General features: G+C 41.8%; 1 protein-coding gene across 2 annotated transcripts in view; it reads right to left on the reverse strand.

Moving 5' to 3' along the window:
* LRBA (LPS responsive beige-like anchor protein) overlaps positions 1-25,010 on the reverse strand; it is a 544,849-nt gene that overhangs the window by 419,976 nt on the left and 99,863 nt on the right. For both annotated transcript variants that reach the window (XM_083171504.1, XM_083171512.1), the window contains exons 22-29: positions 22,338-23,543; positions 17,725-17,900; positions 15,636-15,789; positions 6,930-7,110; positions 4,700-4,827; positions 3,508-3,615; positions 2,851-3,031; positions 707-1,103 (exon numbers count right to left, since the gene is read on the reverse strand). In XM_083171504.1, coding sequence (XP_083027630.1) covers positions 707-1,103; positions 2,851-3,031; positions 3,508-3,615; positions 4,700-4,827; positions 6,930-7,110; positions 15,636-15,789; positions 17,725-17,900; positions 22,338-23,543 — 2,531 coding nt within the window. The remainder of the gene's footprint in view (positions 1-706; positions 1,104-2,850; positions 3,032-3,507; positions 3,616-4,699; positions 4,828-6,929; positions 7,111-15,635; positions 15,790-17,724; positions 17,901-22,337; positions 23,544-25,010) is intronic.

Here is a 25,010-nt window from a genome sequence, read left to right on the forward strand (position 1 = left end):
AAAGTATGAAAAAGCTCATTAAACTTATAACAACCTTTTCATGTGTTGACCATAACCATGTCAATCACTTGGCATCAACCTATAGACTAGGTAGACAATGTCGACATACCATTGATACCCCAATGTTTGCAGCATCTTAGCAATAAACGGTTTTCAGCTCATTGTGTTTATTTAATAATAATATTTATATCTAACAATAGCAAGTCTGTTCCTGCTTTTGTATAAAGCAAAGTGTAATAAAGTAATACCCCTGTCACATCGCACAAATAACCCGGGTCTGAGTGCTGTGTGAAAGCCATTTGAAAAACCCCGGGTCCAGCAACTCGACATTCTGACCCAGGTTAAAAGAAGGGTTTTACCTGGGTCGGACCCAGGTTGATGGCAGTGTAACCAGGTAACGCGGGTCCAGTTCACACTCTAGGGAGGCAGTGTCAGTTCAGAGCGCTGCCTCCTCCCCCTCCTCCCAATGGTGTGCAGTCACTCCACCCCCTTTCTGTCGTCAGCGACCCAGCTTATTGCTGGGTCGCTGTGGGGGCTAATCATCGCAAATGCTGTGTTGCCCCCAGGACAGACCCGTGTTAATTCCCGGCAACAACCCAGCATTTGCAATGTGAAAGGGGTATAAGTGTTTTCTGGGAGAATGTAGGCTAACAAATTCATTACTGCTGATAGCATATGCAACAAACTGACATCACAATAAAAATACCTGTCAAATGATCGGAACTGCACAGCACGGTCCACAGAAGGATCACCCAGTGAACCAAGAAACGTAGGAGGTAACAAAGCAGGGTCGATCGGTGATTCCTCAGCAGGTGAGCTAACAAGGCTCCGTAGAATGTCCTTTACGTTCACATTTTTGGTGGCCGTCTGTTCATTTCCACCTTCATTTCCACTCTCCTGAGATTTCCTGACTTCTGATGAAAGTGTGTGTAAGACTTCACTAATGGCATCAGGACCTGAACTCACATGATTCGACCCAGGTCCTGCGTCTGAAATGCTGTTCGATCCTAAAACTGGTTCCTCCCCAATACCAGAGTCTCGTCTTACAGATATGGTGCCCTCCAACTCATCTCTAGAGGCTGGTGCTACTGCGTGTGTGCCATCTACAGATAAAACACGCACATACACAAACAAATAAGCAAATTAAAGTATAGTAAGAAGTACATAACATTTAATAAAATTTATTTTTCACTGAATTTTCTATGGCAGTGTCTAGAAAGCTAATTATAATAATAATAATATAACATTTAACTCACTTTACCTTAAAACAATAAATGAAAGTCGCTAAACGTTCTGGAACACTAAATCGGTTTAGAACAGGATAATTTTATCCTCCTAAAGTTTACATTAGTAGCTCCAAAAATTTTATTTGAACATAAAAGAAATAGTCCCAGTGCAAAATAAGGTATGTGGTTAGAGAGGTTGGCCATCTTAATTGAAGATTTCTTCATTATATCCTTTTGGGTATCATAGAATTGAATGCTATGCAGATGTATTCACAATTGATTAATTGTCAGACTGTGTACGCGCAGGAAAGAAAGAGGAGTTAAAGCGAATTGGCAGCAAACAGGCTGGTGTGTAATGGATGTTTTCTGGGCTTGTAATATGATGTCCGCTATCACATACACAGAAACATGGCTAGTGTATTGCTACTTCTGTGTCTAGTCTGTATAGCGATATACCTACTCGAGCAGTTGAGGTTTCTTGTTTTAGCTTTTAGGCTGCGAAAGTGTGCAATTGCAAAGGAGGCAATGCTCCAGTGCAAGCTTTACTTGCTAACATTTGCAGTTCCGTAAAGCTGGCCATACATCTACAGATTTATTGTCCGATCTGGCTGGTTGGAGCAAAACCCTGGTAATATCTGAATGACAGTCCGTTTTCCAGCATTTCCAAGCAAATAGCCAACTGTCCTTTGTTTTCCTCCGTAATCAGGTTTTTGTTCCAACCAGACAGATCTGACAATAAATCTGTAGATGTATGGCCAGCTTAACCTAGAAAATAGCAATTACATTAGCGTACAACACTGAATAACACCCTCAGCTCTCTCCATGCATGGTAATAGATGGGTCGATGCAGTTCTTCAGACAACCTGTTGTGTAGTATTATGCTATAGAACACAAGATGGAGAAAAAAGCAGCAAAATATCACATTGCAGTGTCTTACTGTGTAAATTCGTTCTAAAGAAATCATTAAAGAACTCACTCTGCGCTGTGAAGGCCGTGGGATGTCAGCGGCCCTCCCTCCTGACTGCCAGGGAACAGAAGATGTCCCCAAACACCCGCACGGTGTCAATATCCTTCGCTCGCTTCCTTTGGGCAGGCGGCTTGCGCATGCACACCATGCACCTTGTCGTACAGTTATCGGATGAGCTTCAAATTGCATCCCATACCAAACGCAGCAGCATTTCACTCATTCTGCAGCCCTAATGGGATGCCGCGCTCTTTTGTGGGAGAGCGGCACCCCAGAAGGCTGCTCTCTTGTAGCTGTGGAGCAGCCTCCCATTACAGCTACTTTATTCCTAAACCTTATTATTTTTTGATGAACTGGGTTAGTGCGTAATTTAGTGTTGTTTGTTGGTAACGAAGTGTGCTGAGTACAGTGTTGGATCAGTAATGGATATCCTGGCAATTAAGAACCAGAATAAGGAAAACCAAAATATACAAGGACCATGCAGGATTTTCTTTTTTTTTCTCTTTAAACCCCCTTAATAAATAACAGTGACATCACTAAGAACCAATTTAGAATTTGAAAACAACCCATATAGCACTTCTGTATTGCAGGGCACAAGCCAGCCACGTTACGGCTTCAGAAAACAGTTGTATATTTCTTTAGATTACATAAACAAACTACCTGGCAATCCTAATGTTCCAGCATCACCACCACCATTCTCCATATCGCTGGAAGCGGTGCTCGCTTGGGGCTGCCGCCTTTCATTCTGAGGCTCCAGGATGTCTCGATATTTAGATACCATGAGAACCGAGATGAAGTAAACAACAGCCAGTGCTAGAAACTGAGCCTGTTTGCTATCATCCTACACAGCGGCGACAAAAAACCAACATAATAAATGTTTTACCTGCAATCCAAATGTAAGCATTCACACAGGTGTACAGTTGTAATATAAGTAACCAAAAAAGAACGCATAAGATAGAGCGCAGTGGTTAAAGTCATTTAATTACATAGACAAAAATTGAAGAAAGTAATAATATACAAACACTAGTAGCTAAATTCATAAAGAACTGACTGTATTAAAAATAATAAAGTAAAAGCACAACCCTCAAATACTGTAGGTTATTTCTCTAAACGAATACATTATGGACTGCTAGCATAATACAATGTTAATAAAAGTCCACTTCCTGTGAAGTGAAATATAATGCACATAACATGTTGGTGTGAGGACTTATACACAAAGGATGCCTCTAGTGCCAGAAAATAAGGAAAGCACAACAATAGACTCTCAATAGCAAATGTACAGCTAATGCAGCAATAAGATATTGATCTTTTGCTCACCACATCTCTGAAGACCACAGCTCGTAATCGGTTTATATCCATGTCTTGCAGCAGCCTGTCAAGGTCTCGGATTGGAGAAATTCCTCCAGATGTAACATCAACTGGGCTCTGAAAAAGTACAACAAAAATAAAAATGGCAAGGATTTTTTGGAACACAGTTCGCCACTTAAAGCGAAAATCTTTACAAATGTCACTGAGTAAATGCTATCCAGCGGTACATTGAGCACAACGTATTTTGTAACTAGGGGCATTTTAACAGTCAAGGGGGCTCGTGTGCAGACTCCAGGTATGTGCAATCCTCTCCACTGGGCAGTAGGTCTCCACCAAGTACCCAAGAGACTAATTTCACTACAGCGCGTGCACAGTGGTGATTTTGGCTGTGATTTTAGCCACGGATCTCTATACAGGAAAGATAAACTGGCAAATGGAAATTGAGGGGCAGATGTATTAAGCCTGGTAAAGTGATAAAGTGGTGATAAAGTTCCACTTTATCACGTTTTTTCAGCACTTTATCAGGCATAAGACATCTGTGCCCGATGTAAACACCATTATAAATCAGGTATGCTACATAAATCCACCTTCCAATTTTGAAGAGATAGACTGAAGAAAATGATGACTATAATTAATCTTAATTAATGGTATTAATCTGGCAGCAGCGGGGAGGCGCACATAGCACTATGCCCTAAACTAACCTTATCAGAATTGGTTATATAAAAGTTTTATCACTCATACGCTTTAGACATTTGTACAGGAGAAAGAGCAGTATTCACACAAAACTACTTTCATGGATTAAAAGTAGAAGCCACTCCAAGGTCTTCGAATTAAGAAATCAAATCCGAGAATATTCCTATACTACCCTTATTCAGAACCCCATCATTGTAGTGTATATACAGTTCGGTCACATCCCTAACGCAAAGTGATCATTTAGCAGCAACGAAGAACATTCTCACATCATGAAAACTTTATAAAGGAAATAAAATCCAGCAGTGTAAATAAAAATTAAAAACAAATCTGCACACCTGCCGATAATACTGAATAAACAATTCGCTTAGCAGTACACGCAGAACAGGCTTGCTATACAGGAGGTTTTACAGCCTTCTGTGATCAGTGAAGTCTCTGAGTACACAGTCCTTTTTGTTAGGAACTTAATGAGAAACACTGTTTTACAGCATGCTCTGCACACACACATTACCTTTGCAGCAGACTTTGCTGTGCTCACCAGGCCATGAATTGCCTTCTGGTTTTTCATATTTTCTCCTGTGGATTTTAATTGCAAGTGCTGCTGACACTCCAGGCAATTCCTAACAGCTACTGCACAGACTGAAAGGGAACGAGGGGAAACACAGGCTCATTAATAGTCATTTTACCAGTTTTGCTTTCAAACATCCTCCAATAAAACAGAGACAACCTCTGAATAAAATTACACGGGTGTTTCAGCATAAATTCTAATCCCTTACATTACATATATAATATCAGATTTCGCACTAACAGGCTTAAGAGCTAATATATCTCCCAGGTCTCATTTGTGGGAGAAGCTGGCCCAAAGAGGGCTGCTACATAAGAGGGCACTGAATGAATCGCTTGCTCTTGAATGGATGGTAGGAAATTCCGGTCAGGTTTTTTTTTTTTGGTGCAGCGGCGAGGCTGAGGACTCCTCAGTACAAAAAGATTAAAATATAACTTTTTGTTGTTATTTTTAAAGAACAGATCAGCTACTGTATTACTGACTGGTTTATGCAAGCTACATCATGTTTTAGAGAATGCATTTTGCATTTATGTTGAGAGACTACTATTTAGAAATCTTCTTAAAAAGGGCTAATTCAGTGGTTCCCAAACGTTATGAATTACGGTGTCCTAGAGCAGTGGTTCTCAACCTCGGTCCTCAAGTACCCCCCAACAGTGCCCGTTTTCCAGGTCACCCAGCAGGTGCACTTATTATGCACTGGAACATTTTAAAAGATCCACAGGTGGAGCTAATTATTTATTTTGTGATTCTGTGTGGAGACCTGGAAAAGGTGCACTGTTGGGGGTACTTGAGGACCGAGGACTTATCAAAAGTTTCTTATTTAGAAACAAAGCAAACTTGAATAAACTATGTTTAAATGTCATCCTCCAGTTCAGTTAGGTCATGAGGAACAAAATTCTTAGGGGTATATTTAATGCTCTTTGGTAACACTATAGCTCGCCATCACAGCTTGCGGGCCAGTATTCAACTGACCCCCCCTGCACTCGCCGTTAACACCTCGCTGGGTTTTGCCAGTAAGGTGGAAATGGCGAGTGCAACTGTCAAAACGGCGTGACTTGTGGCTAAATGCAGCCGGCTAGCTGCATTAGCGGCAAACTTCTCTGTTCAGGGAATCCTCTTCGTCATTTGACAGTGAGGAGTCCCCCAGAACATTGAATAGGGCGAGTGGCCGGCACGGGGGTTAAACGGTGAGGATGGGTTGTTTTTGGCGATCCTCAACGAAAACAAGCCACCCTCGCCGCAGGCACTGAATTCAGAGTATCCATATATTTTATGATTGGAAGCCACAAGCAACTGGCTTTGCCATCACATGCACTTCAGCGAGTGTCCTGAGGCAGCCAGTTTGGGAACCAGAGAGCTAATGGTTATGGTATAGAAGATTGGTGTTATCTATAGATTCAGTAACAGAACACCAATACAAAGCAAAAAGTCGACAGTGAAAAGGACTACACGAGTCTTCCACTTTTTTTGGGTGTCTATGTCGACATAGGTCAACATGGACACCGTATAAATGTATCGCTGCACTCGCCATGCTTTGGGAATGGCGCCTCACTGCACTCTACACACTGCTAGATTCTCCCTCTATGTCCACTGTAATGTCAACCTTTTTCTTGTGTCGACCTTCTGTCAGTGTCGATTTAGTGTATGCCATTTTAGGCATCTAACTAGTCGTGGTCGATCATGTCATTGTCGATCTAGACATCAATCCTATTTAATAATAAAATAGCAATGTTCTTTGTTCAATATATATCTGAAATGTTTTGTTTCAAATCACCTCCTGCACAGTTATGGTGTGTACACACTTGTACAATCTGCATGAGATCCAGATGAGATTTTGACTATATAGTCAAAATCTCATCTGGATCTCATGCAGAAAGTCTTGGCTGCATAGACTACATAGTGCAGATCTGCACTATATAGTCTAAAATGTATGCAGATAGTCTAAATTGTATACATAGTCAAAATCTCATCTGGATCTCATGCAGATTAATACTGTGTACACACTGGTACAAACACTTGGAAATGGTCCCATTGTATTAAATATTTTATACAAACAAGTCTGTTTAAAAATGACACAATTACCCATTTAATATAAATAAAACCATATATAAATATGTAAACATTCAGGGAATAATGTAAATCTCTAGCTTTCTGAAAAATGGAAAAACCAACTCACCTAATCGAAGACACTGACGCAATACTCCCCCAGATGACATGTTCTTTTCCGCCTCAATGTCAGCAAAGCCTAGAGAACTTGCAAAAATGAGGACATCCACCAGGCCGATGGCTCTCTGCAGGAATGTAACAGATGCCTCTATTGATAAGCCTTGGGTGGGTTCAATATTTTCCAGTTCATGCTGAAATAAGAGCAAATCCCAAATCACTTCTGTATACAAATTAATTTGTTAATTTGGAGCAGTGGCCAGATCACACGTCAAATTATGAATATAGACATACATACACACACACACAGGTCAGCCATAACAGTAACCCTTTGAGTGCCAACATCTCTGAGAAGTGCACAAAATATTCACTAAAAATGCCAACATCTCTGTGATCAATGTGCAAAATATCCAGTAAAAAATGCCAGCGGCACTCACATTTGTTAAATAAATTCAAATAAAAATGGTTTTGTAAAAAAAGGTTTTATTTCCTATATAAAGGTTAACATTACAGGTCATTATGATAAAAAAAATATCTTATTTTTACACCAGTTTTGACAGATTCATTTGGCACTCAAAGGGTTAAAACCATATGCCTAATATTTTGTAGGTCCCCCTCCTGATGCTAAAAACAGCTCTTTGTCCTGCCGAGGCATGGACTCCACAAGACCTCTTAAAAGTACCCTGTGATTTCTGTCACCAAAAAGTTAAAAGCAGATCCTTTAACCCCTTCCCGACAATTGACGTACATTTACGTCATGGTCGGGAAGTACTTCCCGACACATGGCGTAAATGTACGTCATGGCATTTAACTGTCACCGCGTCTATAGACGCGGTGACAGTTTCAACATGTCTGCTGTCCCTGACAGCAGACATGTCCGTGCATGCCCAGGGGGGGCTGCGATGCCGCCCCCCCGTCGGCGATCGCTGTGATTGGCTGTTCAGTGTGAACAGCCAATTACAGCGTTTTCCTGTGTCACCGGCGAATAACGTTCGCCGGTGACACGGGATCAGAGGTGATTGGTGCTGTAAAGTACAGCACCAATCACCGCGGGGTGTAAGGGTGACACTGGTGTCACCCCACCGCACCCCGCCCGCCCCCAAAGGCCGTGATTGGTCCGTCGGACCGACAGACCAATCACAGCCAAGGAGGGGGATTTAAACTAACGGTGACTGCACTGCAGACGCCATTCCGGTCTGGAATAGCGTGCAGTGCGGTCACCGTACCTCCCTGCCGCCATACTGACCAGAACCTTGCTCCATAGCTTGCTCCATACTTACCTGATCGCTGCTTCATCACTGCTTCCTGGATCCTGTTACTACTTGTGCCTTCCTGTGAAATTGTGCTGCTGCAGTGTACTAGCTAGATAGAGAGAGAGATAGAGAGAGAGATAGATAGAGAGATAGAGAGAGATAGAGAGAGATAGAGAGAGATAGAGAGAGAGATAGTGTCAGAGAGTGCTATATTTTGTGCTGCTGCAGTGTGATATAGTTATAGATAGAGAGAGAGAGATAGAGAGAGAGAGATAGATAGAGAGGCCTAGTGACAGAGTGCTATATTTTGTGCTGCTGCAGTGTGATAGTTATAGAGAGATAGAGAGAGATAGAGAGAGAGATAGTGTCAGAGAGTGCTATATTTTGTGCTGCTGCAGTGTGATATAGTTATAGATAGAGAGAGATAGAGAGAGAGAGATAGATAGATAGAGAGGCCTAGTGACAGAGTGCTATATTTTGTGCTGCTGCAGTGTGATAGTTATAGAGAGATAGAGAGAGATAGAGAGAGAGAGATAGAGAGAGATAGTGACAGATTGTGCTATATATTTTTGATATAACTGACTGCTGCCCCCTCCTTTTGTGCTGATCAGTATAAATTAACTGATCAGCAACTTTTTGGGGGCGCAGGTTTTTTTTTATATATAGATATACCTGTCACTGCTGCTGCTGCTGCAGTGTCATAGAGTGATAGATAGTGAGAGATAGAGAGATAGAGAGAGATAGTGACAGAGAGTGATAGAGAGTGCTAAATTTTTTGTCTGCTGCCCCCGCCTTTTGTGCTGATCACTATATCTGAGGTGATCAGCAACTTTTTTGGGGGTACAGAGGTTTTTTTTTTTTTATATATACCTGTCAGTTGCACCAAAGGTTGTGCACCTGCTGCACCTCACTGGTAATCAGTGTCGCATCACTGATCACCTTTTTTTTTGTGTGTGTGCTGTGGGGTCTTTTTTTAATTTTTTTTTTACACACACTGATTTTGTGGGTGTCCTGTGGCCGCTGTGCGCTGATCAGTGACGTACATCACTGATCATCTTTTTCGGCACAGGGTTGATCTATATATTTTTTTTTTTGATCAAATTCCTGTTGCCTTTGAGCGCTGTTCAGTGACAGACGTTACTGACCAACATCTGTGCTCAATTTTTGGCGCAGGACCTTTTTTTTTTTTTTTAACCCCTTCATTTTTTTTTTTTTTATTGGTATAAAGTATTTTTTTTTTTCTGCACCACATACACACTACACACTACATACCCCCCGGATTGAAATAAAGTTTGTACCCCCCCCTACACTATACACGTGTTGAAACATTTCACTACCAGTAACACAAAAATAAAAATGGCATCCCAAATGTCCTCCCAAATGTCCTCCCAGTCATCCAGGAGAATGTATTCAGCGGAGGAGGCATATGCCCTGCTTGCTTCTGACTCTGACACAGCCAGTGATGCAAGCGGGGAATTTGAAGGATTCGCCTTAAGCTCCTCTTCCTCCTCTGGTGATGAGGGACCCCCTCAAAGACGCCCCCGTAGAGCAGCTGAGACCCCCCCCCCAATAATTGATCTCGTATGGACCCCACCACCAGACAATTTTGAGCCCCAGGTTCCTGAGTTTTTGGCCATGCCAGGAATCCAATTTGATTCCACAGGTCTCAGAGAAATTGACTTTTTCAAATTATTTTTCTCTGATGATTTTATAAATTTAATGGTGGACCAAACTAATTTATATGCCCAGCAGTTTATTGCTCAAAACCCCACGTCATCATTTGCTAGGTGGACCCCTGTAGATGCAGTAGAGATGATGACGTTTTGGGGTCTGGTGTTTCATATGGGCATAGTAAAAAAGCCAGAAATTAGGCAATATTGGAGTACAGATGTTCTGTACAGTACTCCATTTTACCGTATGGCCATGCCCCGGGCTCGATTTGAGACGATCCTTAAATTTATACATTACACCGATAATGCACAGTGCCCACCCAGAGATGATCCCACCTTTGACCGGCTATTCAAAGTCAGGCCGGTCATTGATCATTTCAGTGCCAAATTTGAAGAGGTGTACATCCCTGAAAAATTTATTTGTATCGACGAGTCCCTTATACATTTTAAAGGAAGGGTTAAATTCCGCCAGTACCTTCCCAGTAAGAGGGCAAGGTATGGCATAAAAATGTACAAACTGTGTGAAAGCACCTCAGGGTACACCCACAGGTTTAGGGTTTATGAAGGGAAGGATTCAAGAATTGAACCGCCAGAATGCCCCCCCTCCCTCGTAGGTGTTAGTGGGAAAATTGTCTGGGATTTAGTGCACCCCTTCCTGGATAAAGGTTATCACCTCTATGTGGATAACTTTTACACCAGCATCCCCCTGTTTAAGGCCCTTGGTTCAAGAGGTACAGCAGCTTGCGGTACTGTGCGCAAGAACCAAAGAGGCCTCCCAAAAACGCACATTGCCCAAGTAATGAGAAGGGGTGAAAGCAGGGGAATATGCACCGAAAATATGTTGTTGGTCAAATATAAGGACAAGAGGGATGTCCTTATACTGACAACAATTCACGGAGACAGTACCACCTCCGTCCCTGTACGAGGTACCAGTACCCACACCTCAAAACCTAATTGTATCCTGGATTACAATAGGTACATGGGCGGAGTGGATCTTTCAGATCAGGTACTGAAGCCGTACAGTGCCCTGCGGAAAACAAAAATCTGGTACAAGAAGGTGGCCGTGTATATCATCCAGATGGCACTGTATAACGCTTACGTGCTATTCCGTTCTACCGGCCAGAGGGGGACATTTATGCACTTTCAAGAGGAAGTCATAAAGGGCCTAATATTTGGGAACCAGCAGGCAGAGGGCCCCAGTACTTCTAGTACTGGCCCCCGTATTGTACCAGGGCAGCATTTTCCTGATGAAATCCCCTCCACTGGAAAAAAGGGCAGGACACAAAAAAGGTGCAAAGTTTGCTATAAAAAGGGAATAAGAAAGCAAACTATTTTCCAGTGTGACACTTGCCCCGACAAACCCGGCCTATGTATAAAGGAGTGTTTTAAAATATACCACACATCTATGGAATATTAGGTTCATAATTTCACCGTGCTTCGGGGGTCTTGCTAATGCCACATAGCACCCACCATTCATTCCACCAGAATCTGAGCCGCAAAATCCAAAAATCACTCCTTCCCTTCTGAGTCCTGCCATGCACCCAACTGGTATTTTTTGGTCACATGTGAGGCATTGCCGTACTCGGGAGAAATTGGGGCACATATTTTGGGGTGCTTTGTCTCCTTCATTCCTTGTGAAAATGAAAAATTTTGAGCCAGAACTGCATTTTTGTGTAAAAAAATGTAATTTTTCATGTTCACTGCCCACTTGTATCAAAATTGGTGAAACCCCTGGGGGTTTGAAATGTACACTATACCCCTAGATGAATTCCCTGAGGGGTGTAGTTTGCAAAATGGGGTCACTTGTGGGGAGGTTCCACTGTATTGGTGCTTTGGGGGTCTTGCTAATGCGACATAGCACCCACCATCATTCCACCAGAATTTGTGCTGCAAAATCCAAATATCACTCCTTCCCTTCTGAGTCCTGCCACTTTTTGGTCACACATGAGGCATTGCCGTACTCGGGAGAAATTGGGGCACAGATTTTGGGGTGCTTTGTCTCCTTCATTCCTTCTGAAAATGAAAAATTTTGAGCCAGAACTGCATTTTTGTGTAAAAAAATGTAATTTTTCATTTTCACTGCCCACTTGTATCAAAATTGGTGAAACCCCTGGGGGTTTGAAATGTACACTATACCCCTAGATGAATTCCCTGAGGGGTGTAGTTTGCAAAATGGGGTCACTTGTGGGGGGGTTCCACTGTATTGGTGCTTTGGGGGTCTTGCTAATGCGACATAGCACCCACCATCATTCCACCAGAATTTGTGCTGCAAAATCCAAATATCACTCCTTCCCTTCTGAGTCCTGCCACTTTTTGGTCACACATGAGGCATTGCCGTACTCGGGAGAAATTGGGGCACAGATTTTGGGGTGCTTTGTCTCCTTCATTCCTTCTGAAAATGAAAAATTTTGAGCCAGAACTGCATTTTTGTGTAAAAAAATGTAATTTTTCATTTTCACTGCCCACTTGTATCAAAATTGGTGAAACCCCTGGGGGTTTTAAATGTACACTATACCCCTAGATTAATTCCCTGAGGGGTGTAGTTTGCAAAATGGGGTGACTTGTGGGGGGGTTCCACTGTATTGGTGCAACATAGCACCCACCATTCATTCCACCAGAATCTGAGCCGCAAAATCCAAAAATCACTCCTTCCGTTCTGAGTCCTGCCATGCACCCAACTGGTATTTTTTGGTCACATGTGAGGCATTTCCGTACTCGGGAGAAATTGGGGCACATATTTTGGGGTGCTTTTTCTCCTTCATACCTTCTGAAAATGAAAAATTTTGAGCCAGAACTGCATTTTTGTGTAAAAAAATGTAATTTTTCATTTTCACTGCCCACTTGTATCAAAATTGGTGAAACCCCTGGGGGTTTGAAATGTACACTATACCCCTAGATGAATTCCCTGAGGGGTGTAGTTTGCAAAATGGGGTGACTTGTGGGGGGGTTCCACTGTATTGGTGCTTGGGGGGTCTTGCTAATGCGATATAGCACCCACCATTCATTCCACCAAAATCTGTGCTGCAAAATCCAAAAATCACTCCTTCCGTTCTGAGTCCTGCCATGCACCCAACTGGTATTTTTTGGTCACATGTGAGGCATTTCCGTACTCGGGAGAAATTGGGGCACATATTTTGGGGTGCTTTTTCTCCTTCATACCTTCTGAAAATGAAAAATTTTGAGCCAGAACTGCATTTTTGTGTAAAAAAATGTAATTTTTCATTTTCACTGCCCACTTGTATCAAAATTGGTGAAACCCCTGGGGGTTTGAAATGTACACTATACCCCTAGATGAATTCCCTGAGGGGTGTAGTTTGCAAAATGGGGTCACTTGTGGGGGGGTTCCACTGTATTGGTGCTTGGGGGGTCTTGCTAATGCGACATAGCACCCACCAAAATTCCACCAGAATCTGAGCTGCAAAATCCAAAAATCACTCCTTCCCTTCTGAGTCCTGCCATGCACCCAACTGGTATTTTTTGGTCACATGTGAGGCATTGCCGTACTCGGGAGAAATTGGGGCACAGATTTTGGGGTGCTTTGTCTCCTTCATACCTTCTGAAAATGACAAATTTGGAGCCAGAACTGCATTTTTGTGTAAAAAAAATAATTTTTCATTTTCACTGCCCAGTTGTACCACAATTGGTGAAACCCCTGGGGGTTTGAAATGTACACTATACCCCTAGATGAATTCCCTGAGGGGTGTAGTTTGCAAAATGGGGTCACTTGTGGGGGGGTTCCTAACTTTTAGCATCTTATGGTGCCTTGAAACCTACATGGTGCCTAAAAAATAATCTCATAAAAAGGAGGCTCCAAAATCAAGTAGGTGCTCCTTCTATTATGAAGCCTGTGGTTTGGTCACCGTGCACACTAGGGCCACATATAGGATATTTATGAAAACAAAAGAATTGGGGGAATCAATTTTTAGTCACATTTCTCTAGTAAAATGTACTGTGTTCCTTATAAAAATGTATTAAAAATTGCAAATCTGCAAAAAAAAAGAAATTTTGAAATTTCACCTACACTTTGTTTTAATTCCTGTGAAACACCTAAAGGGTTAACAAACTTCCAAAATGCTGTTTTGAATACTGTGAGGGGTGCAGTTTTTGAAATGGCATCATTTATGGGGGTGTCTCACATACAAGTCCCTCAAAGTTACATCAGAACTGAACTGGTCCCTAAAAAAATCAGTGTTTGAAATTTTCTTGAAAATTTGAGAATTTGCTATTCATATTGTAAGCCTCCTAGTGTCCCAAAAAATTAAAAGGAAGTTGAAATAATGATGTCAACATAAAGTAGACATATGGTCTATGTTAGTTATTCACTATTTTGAGTGGTAAGATTATTTGTCTCACAAGCAGAAAATTTAACATTTTGCAAATCGCTAAATTTTCCATTTTTTCACGATATTTTGGTATTTTTCACAAAAAAACACAGACTGTATCGACCCAAATTTACCACTAATTTGAAGTACAATGTGTCACGAAAAAACAATCTCAAAATCACTGGGATAAGTAAAAGCAAAAAAAAGTTATCCCCACTTAAGTGAGACATGTCAGATTTGAAAAAAAGGGCTCTGTCAGGAACGCAAAAACTGGCTCTGTCAGGAAGGGGTTAAATCCAAGAAGCTGCGCTCCACAGGACAAATTTATTTTGCCAGTACGTTCCACAGAAGCTCAACAGGATTGTCAGTGCCACCTGGAATACAGTTGCCATGAAGGGGTGCACTTCGTGTCAGAACACTCATATGAATGCCACAAGGTTTCCCAGCAGAACATTGCTCAGAGCTTCACACTGCTTGCAGCCTTCCCCTAGAAATTCCTGGTGCCATATCTTCCCCAGGTAAACGACACATGTTCCATGCGGTCCACATGATAAAATAGCTCCACCGTCTACTTCTTAAGCACACATGCCTTTGTAAGCATTTCCAGCAGTGGACAGGTTTCAGCATGGGCACCCTGGAAAGGTCTGTGGCTGCATGTGAGTGAAAATCCCTAAACTTCTATGTGCAATGTACATACAAAGGCCCTGGTGCAACCGAAACACACAGTATAAAGAAAGGTTATGGGACGTTTATGGGTATGGTCTAGTAAAGTGGTAGCCAACCCTAGCCCTCGAGAGCTACCAACATTTCACATTTTCCAGACAACCTAGCTGCTGCACAGCTGCACTCATTAATCACTGACACATTTTAAAAGATCCAAAGATGGAGCTAATTAGCTTACTTGTGATTCTGTGAGGATACCTGCAAAACATGCACTGTTGGTAGCTCTCGAGGACTAGGGTTGGCTACCCCAGGTCTAGTAGTTGGCTAAACAGACGCATGAAGATAGACCATACAATGGGTGCAACATACACTAACATAGAAGTTGAGGTTGAAAGAAGATATACATTCATCAAGTTCAAATTTTTTTGGGAGATCTCACTATAGTGTATGGTCTAGATGGGATACCCCCTGTGTTATGAGACTGTCACAGGTGCTTGTGTACTAAAAAGCTCAATCGTTCAATTTGGAGACCATACTCAGATGGTAAATCTGCACGTACCATAGGGCGACCGATGGTGGCATCTAAAGAGGCTCCAGGTGGTATTACCTCATGTACATTTTTGCACATAATAACCTGCTGCGCTGTATAAGAAACTTAAAACTGCATATACTGAAAGTTGGCATCTCAGTGCTTGCAATTCAATCATACAATCACCAATAGGACACACACGCCATGAATCAGACACACTGTTTAACTTGTAGAGCATAGAATTTATTAAAAGCCAAATGCACAATAAAATGCCATACTCACTGTAGCCGAAGTTGCTGCAGAAAGTAATGGTAGTATACCACCACAAGCCATTATCATGTTGTCAGTAATTTGAGAAATGAGGTGGATTGTATTGTGCACAAAAATTACATTATCACTGCTGTTCACGAAGTCCATTATAGTCTTTGTAGAGTGACTACAAAACAGTACAAAAAGAAAACCATAATTACTTGCCGAAATTACTTACCACCAAGTCACACAAACATTGCACGGATTTTAAAAATAGGCGAACCATGAACAGAATGGATTTGTTATATAGTATAATGTGATTTAACGATGTCCAGTATATGTGGCATACGCAGATTTAGAAATTTCTCAAAACATAGCGCATGAGCATTATAAATAATTCTTCACCGCCTACTCTCTGGGCATGCGCAAGATCTCGAACGCAGCCTGGAACCCAGCAGCAGGGCTAGCGTAGCAGCCGGGGCAATTTATCGCCTTAAAGGCTCTTAATGCATCGCCCCGGCCGCTAATTGCTGGGGGGATTACAGGGGACAGCGCACATTCGGTGCGCTGATAATACATATCAAAAAAATTAAAAAACTTAACTAGCACTAAGTGCAGCATATGCACTTAACGCTAGTGGATACATCTGCCTCATTGTTCCAAAGGCGCTGAAAAGCCAAAGATAACCAACACCTGGTTTAGGCAATGAGCTTTTATGGTAAACAGTGATTTGATTTCTCAGTAGGTGGGATAAATGAAAGGTAAAGTACTGTAGGGTTGGGATTTTGGATTTTAGTCTTCAGGCGTTCATTACTGCTCCTGTTGTCTGCTCGATCTGCCCAACATGTAAATGTAAGAATCATATACAAACATTTTATTTATTAGTTGCTTTCTTATGAACAGTATGCAATTTTATTCAGCAATCTATGTAACACATATGCCGGCAATGGCCTAGAACAATCTTTTTTAAAGTGACCATATATAATATGTGATCATATATGTTCATGCCTCACCCCACAAGCCAAAACAATTTCTAAATCCTTAGACTTGTAAGCAAGATTTAGGGTAGTTAGGAGCCGATCAGCTGTTTATCGCTCTCCACGGCTTAGTACACCACCCCCCTATAGTCCTTTACAACAGGTGTAATTGAATTGCTCTGAAAAATAAAACATCGATCTATCAATGTTATTAGTTACTGAAGAGAACATCAATTTAGGGTAATAAAATAAATGAATCACATGATTTCACCATAACGTATTCACCAGTAACTAGTGCACCATGCTGCTAATCCTCAGCCCAGCTGTCCCATTAGTTTACTACTCCCCACCTATCATTGGTCTGCACTGTAACACTACAAACATTACTAGTATTAAGGTGCCCATACACTAGTGTGGTTTGGGCACTTCCCATCAGATTCCACCAGATCTCACCAAGAAATAGTCTAAATTTCTTGTGTGCTTCAGATCTGATGCACGAGCCCATGCACATCATAGCCAGACATCGCAAGGCCTGCACTATAGATTTATTGAATCCTGTAGGCCTAGCTGGAATGACCACATATGATGCATGGTATGCGATCCTGCTGGGAGAACACTTCATTGTGGGGTATTCAATATTTGACAATGATTCTGACAGTCAAAAAATTTATACTTTTCATAAATACTGTATTTGGTTGAATTTACATCTGACCTATTCAATCCAATTTTTCAACAGTCGGAAAATCGGCATGGTCGGAAAACACGTGGATCGTCCAATTATTCACCGATCCCTATGCTTTAGTAAAAAATGCACCAGTTTTCGACAGATTTAACTTTTTAACAAAGCCGAACCATTATCAGCGGGAAAACACATTCGAAAATGGCAGCACTGAATATCCCCCAATGGTTTTCTCCTCCTCATGTTTAGTATTTATTTTCTTGAAGTGATCAGGCACATCAATTTAAAGATGCCTGAGGTTGAACTGGAGGAGTACCTGGAAAAAGGAAAATGCCAGATGCCTGTACATGCATTAATGCCATCACTGAAATTTATATATTTTTTTTATTTTGAAACTGCACAACCTTGCTCAGGAAAACACAAGAGAAAAGCATTTGTGGTTTTAAATAAATGGTGGAAGACAAACCTTCGCCACATTTGAATATCCGTTTCAATGGAAAATAATAGGTCTGTTAGTAGCCGCTGGTGCATCATTGACCATTTAAACTCAGGGATACGAAACATTGTTGATCTTGAGTCTCTTCTCTGTGCATCAGATGAGGGCACTCTTTCTCCTTCATGTGCAAGTGGCTGTTTTAGAGGCTATTCAAAAGAAAGACAGGAATTATATAAACATGATGGGTGAGATTTAATAGGATGAGAGATTCAGAAAGTGAGAGATTTGGTGAGAAATCTCCAGTTTTTTTAAAGCGGCAAATATTTACACTGCAAAACCAGTTTGAATTTGAGATTGCCGCTTTAAAAAAACTGGAGATTTCTCACCAAATCTCTCACTTTCTGAATCTCTCACCCTATTAAATCTCATCCTACGTTTCCTGCAATGGATTAAAGAGAATCAAATTTTTTATCATTTAACACTATTTATACCCCACATCTGCAATGGTTTCAGTAGTAGCAAAAGCTCTTACAATGTTTTAAATGAAGTTTAGCAAATATTCGATATACAAGTTATCTTCTACATGAAAAAGACTGCATAAAGCCAACTTACAAACTAAAAACATTATACTAAATGAAGTGCATGCATCCAGACTGTAAAAGATACATTAAACATAAAAAAACTGGACTTTTGGCTTTAAAGTAAAATACTTATTTCTGAATACAAAGTGGACACTGGGACAGTGTTTGGAGCTACAGCGACAGACACCAAGGTGTTAAACTTGAGTGCAGCCTATGCCCCTCCTCCCACATACCCTGCCTTCAGGCCAACAGTTTTACTAAGAAAGCCTAAAAGGAGTACAGGTAGAGAAGCAAAGAATACATCCCATTCAAACATTACACTGTCATAGACAGGAACACCTCAGCCAGCCAGGGGCTTGAGGGTAGGCGCACAGTGTCCACCATGGATTCAGAATAAAGCATTTTACAGGCAAGCCAAAAATCCAGTATCTTCTTTCATGTAATTGGTAGTCACTGGAACGTCCTAAAGCTCAGGAACTGCGCTGATGACACTACAATCAAAAGCAGAATCTGCCAAAGTAAAAGTGTCAAGTCTATAAAAACAAAAAACGTGCACAGAGGACCAGGTGGCCATGGGGCATAGCTGCTCTGCAGAAACCCTTCAGCAAGCTGCCCAGGAGGGCCGGACAGAGCTAGTCGAGTGGGTTGTAACAGAACCTGTAATGCAGAGACTTGAACCTTAAGCAAGGCAATGCAGAGACCTAGGCCCAAACCAAACACATCTCATGGAACACCACTGAAAAAAAGGTGGGTAAAACTAATAAATAAGGACAGAGGAGGGGTTCCACACCAAGATCAGAGTCTTAATGGCCACAATGAAGAAACCTTTGGCCTTTAGGTTTCTCAGCTAACACAATAAAGCTAGCCGGGGTAGATCTGGATGGAGACATGGCCCATAAAAAAATGAAGGTCCGGACACAGAGGTAGGTTCCATGACGGAGCTAAAGCTAGGACTAGCAGGTCTGCACACCAAGCACATCTCGGCCAGTTCAGAGCGACTAAGATGGCTACCCCCAACTCCTGTTGCAAGCGACAGAGAATTTGTGGCAGCAAGGCCATGAAAGGAAATATGTACACAAGACTAAAAAGGCGTAGATCAGAAATACTCCTGGGTCTCTTGGACCCATAACATGGAAGCTTGCGGTTCATTTGGGAAGCCATCGGATCGATCTGGGGTAGGTGGCACTCTTCCCAGGTGAGGATGGAAACCATTTTCCGCATGGCCGCCTGGCTCCTGGTTCCTTCCTAATGACTGATGTAGGCTACAGCTGTAGCGTTGTCTGTATGAACCTTTAGAGCAGAAGAGACTTTGCTTGATGAAGATCCCAGCTTGCAGTTTATTGGAAGACGAGATTCCTTACTTAATCAGCGACTCTAAAAAGGAGTGGGTGCTGGAAACCGCTAACCAGCCCTTGAGACTGACGTCTGTTTTGATAAAGACAGTCACAGTCCTGTATTGAAAACTGTTGTACACAGAGCAGATTCTGGGAATTAACCCACCACCAAAGGGGGAAAACAAACATTAGAAGAGAGGACAAGTGTTTGGGAACAGACACAGAGGAGATTGGTTCCGTTTCATCTCTGAAGGATCTCCATTTTCAGAGGCCTGGAATACAGCTGGGCAAATTCGACCTTGACAAAACGAGTCGAGTTTTCTCAAGACCAGCATGCAAAGGTGAATGGACACTCGGCTGTGCTTGAGAAAATCCCAAAGTAGGATTGCAGCAAGGTCACTTTCTCCTCCGGGAGATAAACCCTCTAAGACAACGAGTGAAGTTGAGCCCAGAGATGAATCATGGACCGTGACGGGACCAGGATGGACTTACGCCAATTGATTAACTAGCCGTGGCATTGGAGCAAGTTCAGATTCAGCTGCAGGTGTCATTGCAGAGAGTCCTGCAACTGAGCCATAAGCAGAAGGTCATCAAAGTATGGCAATATGTGGACCCCCTGAAGGCCTAGGGAGGCCACCACTATCTTGCTGAAAACTCTTGAGGTCTTCACCAAGGCGGCTGAGCCCTGTACTTAAAGTGGAGATCCCAGTACTGTATGGGCACATGCAAGTAAGCGTCCTGAATGTCGAGGAACGCCATAACATCTCCTGGCTCTAGTGCTTGCATGATCAATCGTAGAGACTCCATCCTGAACTTCAGAACTACGAGAGAGATTCAGCTGTTTCAGGTTGGGAATGGGCTGGAAACAGGTTAGAATAAAATCCCTTATGTCTTTGCGAAGAACCCGGTACAATTACTCCCACCAACTGAAGAAAGTTGACGGAATGCTTGAGAGCTGCCACCTTATCCCTCTGGGCTGGGATTCCAGTGTGGGAAAAACCGAGTAGGTTTTTATGGCCTTTACCCAAGCATCTGAAGTAGTCTCCCACCAGAGGGCTGCAAAACTGAGGAGACAACTACCCACCTGTGGAGGAACCTGGGTCAGCATACCGCAGGCTTGTCAGATAGCTTAGAGGCCTGACCAGAATTGTCTACCTGTTGCAGTGGAACTCTTCTTTGGAGGAGGCTGCACTCTGGCAGTTAACATTTTTCCTTGAAGGCGAAAGGAAAACTGTCTGGGCCGAGGGCAGAAAGGCAGTCTTAGAAGTTGCCACAATTACATAACCTTATCGAGTTCAGGCCAGAAAAGTACATTACCAAAAAATGGGAGAACTTCTAGAGCCTGCTTATGCCCTGTACAGACAGGAGGATGGGAGCAGTGTGTGATTTAGTTAAGCACAGATCACTCAGCACATAGTGTTGCACCAGAGACATGTGCTAAACAATCTGTCACAGCCAGTTCACTCAATTGAGAAGACACTGGTGTTGACTAGGATTTATACTGCATGCAGTATAAATCTACTCATGTGATAGCGACGCACGGGATCACAGATCACCGTCACCGGGTTCCATACACATGGAGCGATCCTTGCTTCACTTTTAAAACGATCTAGACAGATCACTTAGAAATGGTGCTATAATCGCCCCGTATGTATTGCCCATTAGATTTGGTATGCGCATCTAGCAGACACAGTAGAAATGAAAATCTTCCAAGTATGTAAAAGCCGCTCTAATGAGATCCACAAATCAGAGCAGCTCCAACTGGCGAGTACCAGAATGGATATTCTCAGCTTGGTCATCCTGCCAACTCAAATAGCCAGCCAGGCTGAAGCAAAGCTGGATGGGCTTCAACTCCTTACATAAATAAATATGAATTTCAAGTAGTGTTACAAATGTCTACCAGTGGGATTCTTAAGTATCGCCAATGCAGGGATAGGTAAAGTGGAGGATTTTACAACAAGCAACACAGGCATCCACCTGAGGGGTAGACTCCTATTGTTTCAGTTCTTCCTGATTAAATGGGTAGAACAAATGTTGTCTATAAATCAGAAATTTCTTATTACAGTGAGAAATGGCATCAGCCAGAACCTCCTCCAGCTGGATGGATGGCAGGAAAACAAAGGGACCCATACAAGGTTTCAACTAAGTACCAAAAACACACATACATAGAATTGTATACATCAGTCCAAGAGAGTCAAGATATATTTACCAACACCAAACCCGGGCCTCGACGGTGAGGTCCAGGGAGGCGGGGGAACCCCAGGAACCGCTAGTTCCCCTGTATGGATGCTCTCCTGCACTGGGGTAAGTGCATTGACCTCCACGGCCATTTGCAGGCTTGCTTCAGTTGAAAAATAAGAAAATAAAACATCCGCGGACTAAATGCAGCCCTTCCTTGGATATATCCTGTGCCCTAAGGCACCAAGAAAAATCTGAGTGCCGGCAGTCAAGAAGTTTGAAAAACTTGAATTTAGCAGGAATCCATGCAGCTGAAAATAATTTCAGCTGAGTGCGGCTTCACACAAGAAAACAACATTCTTTCAAACTACCACTTCAAAAGTGGATACAAATGGGCAAAACTGATCAGGAAAAAAAAAAAAAAAGTGTGATAATAAAGCAGAAATAATAATAATAATAATAATAATAATAATAATAATAAAGTACTAGCAAACCCTTGAAGCTTGGCTACAAAGTAGGAGTGTAAGAAATACAAATTCATTGTACATACCTCAGGTACAAGTCTTGGAGTGTGATCTGGCTCACAGCTGGCACTGGCTTTTAGTTCCAAGTTTTCTGTATCAGAAGCAATGCTGGACACATCAAGCTTAGCAATTTTCTTATCAAAATTCTGAACATCTGAGGCTGTAGTGGTGATGGTGGTGCTGGTGCTTAGATCTCCTGTGTCAACTGAACTTGGTGGGACAACAGAAGCCATGTCCTTGTCTACATTTGCTGCACTAGCTTCAATATTTCCCTCTGAAACAGGTGTGGGCTCAGAAACATCTTCACTAACAGTCTCATCCTGAGTAGTGGTGTCTGTTGAAAAACTGTTGGGATGTGCACTTGAAGCAACAGCTTCTGGACATACCTGTGTGCTCACTACCGCACTACTACTTTCTATGGATTTTTCCTTCTCCATGTTTTCATTCTCTTTTGAAAGCTCAGTCTCTGTTGCAAAGTCATGACTGTCTACCACAGTTAAGTCCCCATTTACTTGGCCTTCCACCTTACCCAGGTTCACGGCTATGTTGCTTGAAATGTCCACACTCTGAATTGCATTGCAATTGGCACCTTGTGCAGAGGAAGCATCTTCAGCCTGACTTTCATTGGAAAACGTGGTTCCAGACTCGCCTTCTGTGGGACCCTCTGACCCGCTTCCGGGAACCTGTGCTCCATCTGTTGAACCCTCTGACCTGCATTCTGGAACCTCTGCTCCATCTGTGGGACCCTCTGACCCGCTTTCTGGAACCTTTGCTTCACCTGTGGAACTCTCTGACCCGTTTTCTGTAACCTCTGCTCCACCCGTGGAACCTTTTAACTCACTTTCTGGAGCCTCTGCTCCATCGGTGCAATCCTTTGAACCACTTCCTGGAGTTTCTGCATTGATATCAATTTGGTTATGTGATAATTCAGTCACAACATCTACTTCAGTTTCTTGTTCACTTTGCAATAATCCTACAGTCCGGGAACGGCTCTCTACGCTCTCATGCTTCTGTTTTGTTTCTGCTGATAAAACACCCTCTGGATTTTCCAAATTTGATGTGCTTTCTGACAGTTCTAAAGGTGGTGTTTGGGGCCGGATATCATATGGCCTGCTACACCCAGAAACTGTACGTATAGGACTTGATGGTCCAGGTCCTATTTCTCCGTCTACACGGTCCTCATAGTCCCTGAAGACTTGAGCCATGCTTTCCTTGTGCATTTCATAAGTGACCTGAAAACAGACAGAAATCAGTTACTAATATTTTAGCCTGTTCTACTTTTTCCTCAATTTTGTATCTTCGTTCACTTATAGATTTGGATTATTTTACAATATCGTATCTCATCGCATTGCATAGGTTTTGCAATGCAATGAGATGAGATCTAGAGTACAAAAAGTATGTGCAGCACATACTTTTTTTACTAGATCTCATTGCAACGGTCCATGTTTGACATATGTCCATGCTTGGCCACAGGTCTCTTAATTAGTACCAGAGTCACTTTGATTTACGCATCTGAGCAAAGCATACTTAAAACCTGAACTGCCTTGAATACCATGTTTGGGAACCCCTGACTTATACTGTAGTCTAGTATGTTGTAGTGTTTAGCCACAGAATATTCTCTTTACATGTGTAACTTAACACTTGTCTATTCTTAAAAAAAAAAAAAAGCCACCAATCAAGACTGAAGTACTACAGTAATTGTGCATTTTTATACTTTAGTTTACTCATAATTTTATAATGTATGCAAGTGCAGTTCTCACAAACCACCAGTCCACTTGCTTTTGTTATTCATAAGATCCTATATCGTTTGTAGACTGTATGCAAAAGTACAACAGTTCCTCAGTAACAGAAAGCAACAAGCCAGTATCTAGCTAGTCCATTTAATGGTTGTTATTCTTCTGTCACTTGTATGTGTAATGGAAAAGCTGATAGTTGGCAATTAATTACTAGATTTTGTTCTAAATTAGCTGGCTAAACGACCAGTCATTAATCTTCACTGTGATTGGAAAGTTAATCTATACTTGTACACAATCTCAGAATAAATAGTTCTCGTCTACTAACTCCTGTGCTACCAGTTTAGTCAATTCCTTCTAAGGATACACATACAAATGCTAAAAATGAACACACCGCTTTTTTCAAATGTAACCACCATTTTATGGAGATAAAAAAAAAAAAGAACGGTGGAATAAATAATAAAATAATCTTGGCTACAATATCATCTGGAACTTCAAATAATGTGTAGAAAAAGAAAAGTACAGAATTTTAGATTTTATTTTTGCAATAGTTACTACTTAATACATTTATTAAATACAGAAAGCCCAGATAATAATACTAAATGTACAATGTGCACCTAAATTAAATGTATAGTATATTTTAAGCTGGGAGTAAAATGTTGGCATTCTTTTTATCTATACCATTTTCTACCAATCAGATCATCATTTGTTAATTTAATACTGCAGCACGGAGAAGAATTTTTTTTATTTTATTTTAATAATTTACAGTTTCTGTTGTACCACAAGAGCTGCTTACTGACATCAACAGAGAGGTCAAGAATGCTTAGACCATAGGTGTAGGACCATACACCAGTGCCAGGTATGGGAGAGGGACACTTGGTAAACTGCTGGTTGAAAACTATTTGCAGGCCAATACATTTGTCAATAAGCAATTATGCATTTGAACAATATTACACATCTGGTCTA

The sequence above is a fragment of the Crinia signifera genome, chromosome 1 (genome assembly GCF_055691185.1).
Source record: "Crinia signifera chromosome 1, ASM5569118v1, whole genome shotgun sequence".
Taxonomy (NCBI): Eukaryota; Metazoa; Chordata; class Amphibia; order Anura; family Myobatrachidae; genus Crinia; species Crinia signifera.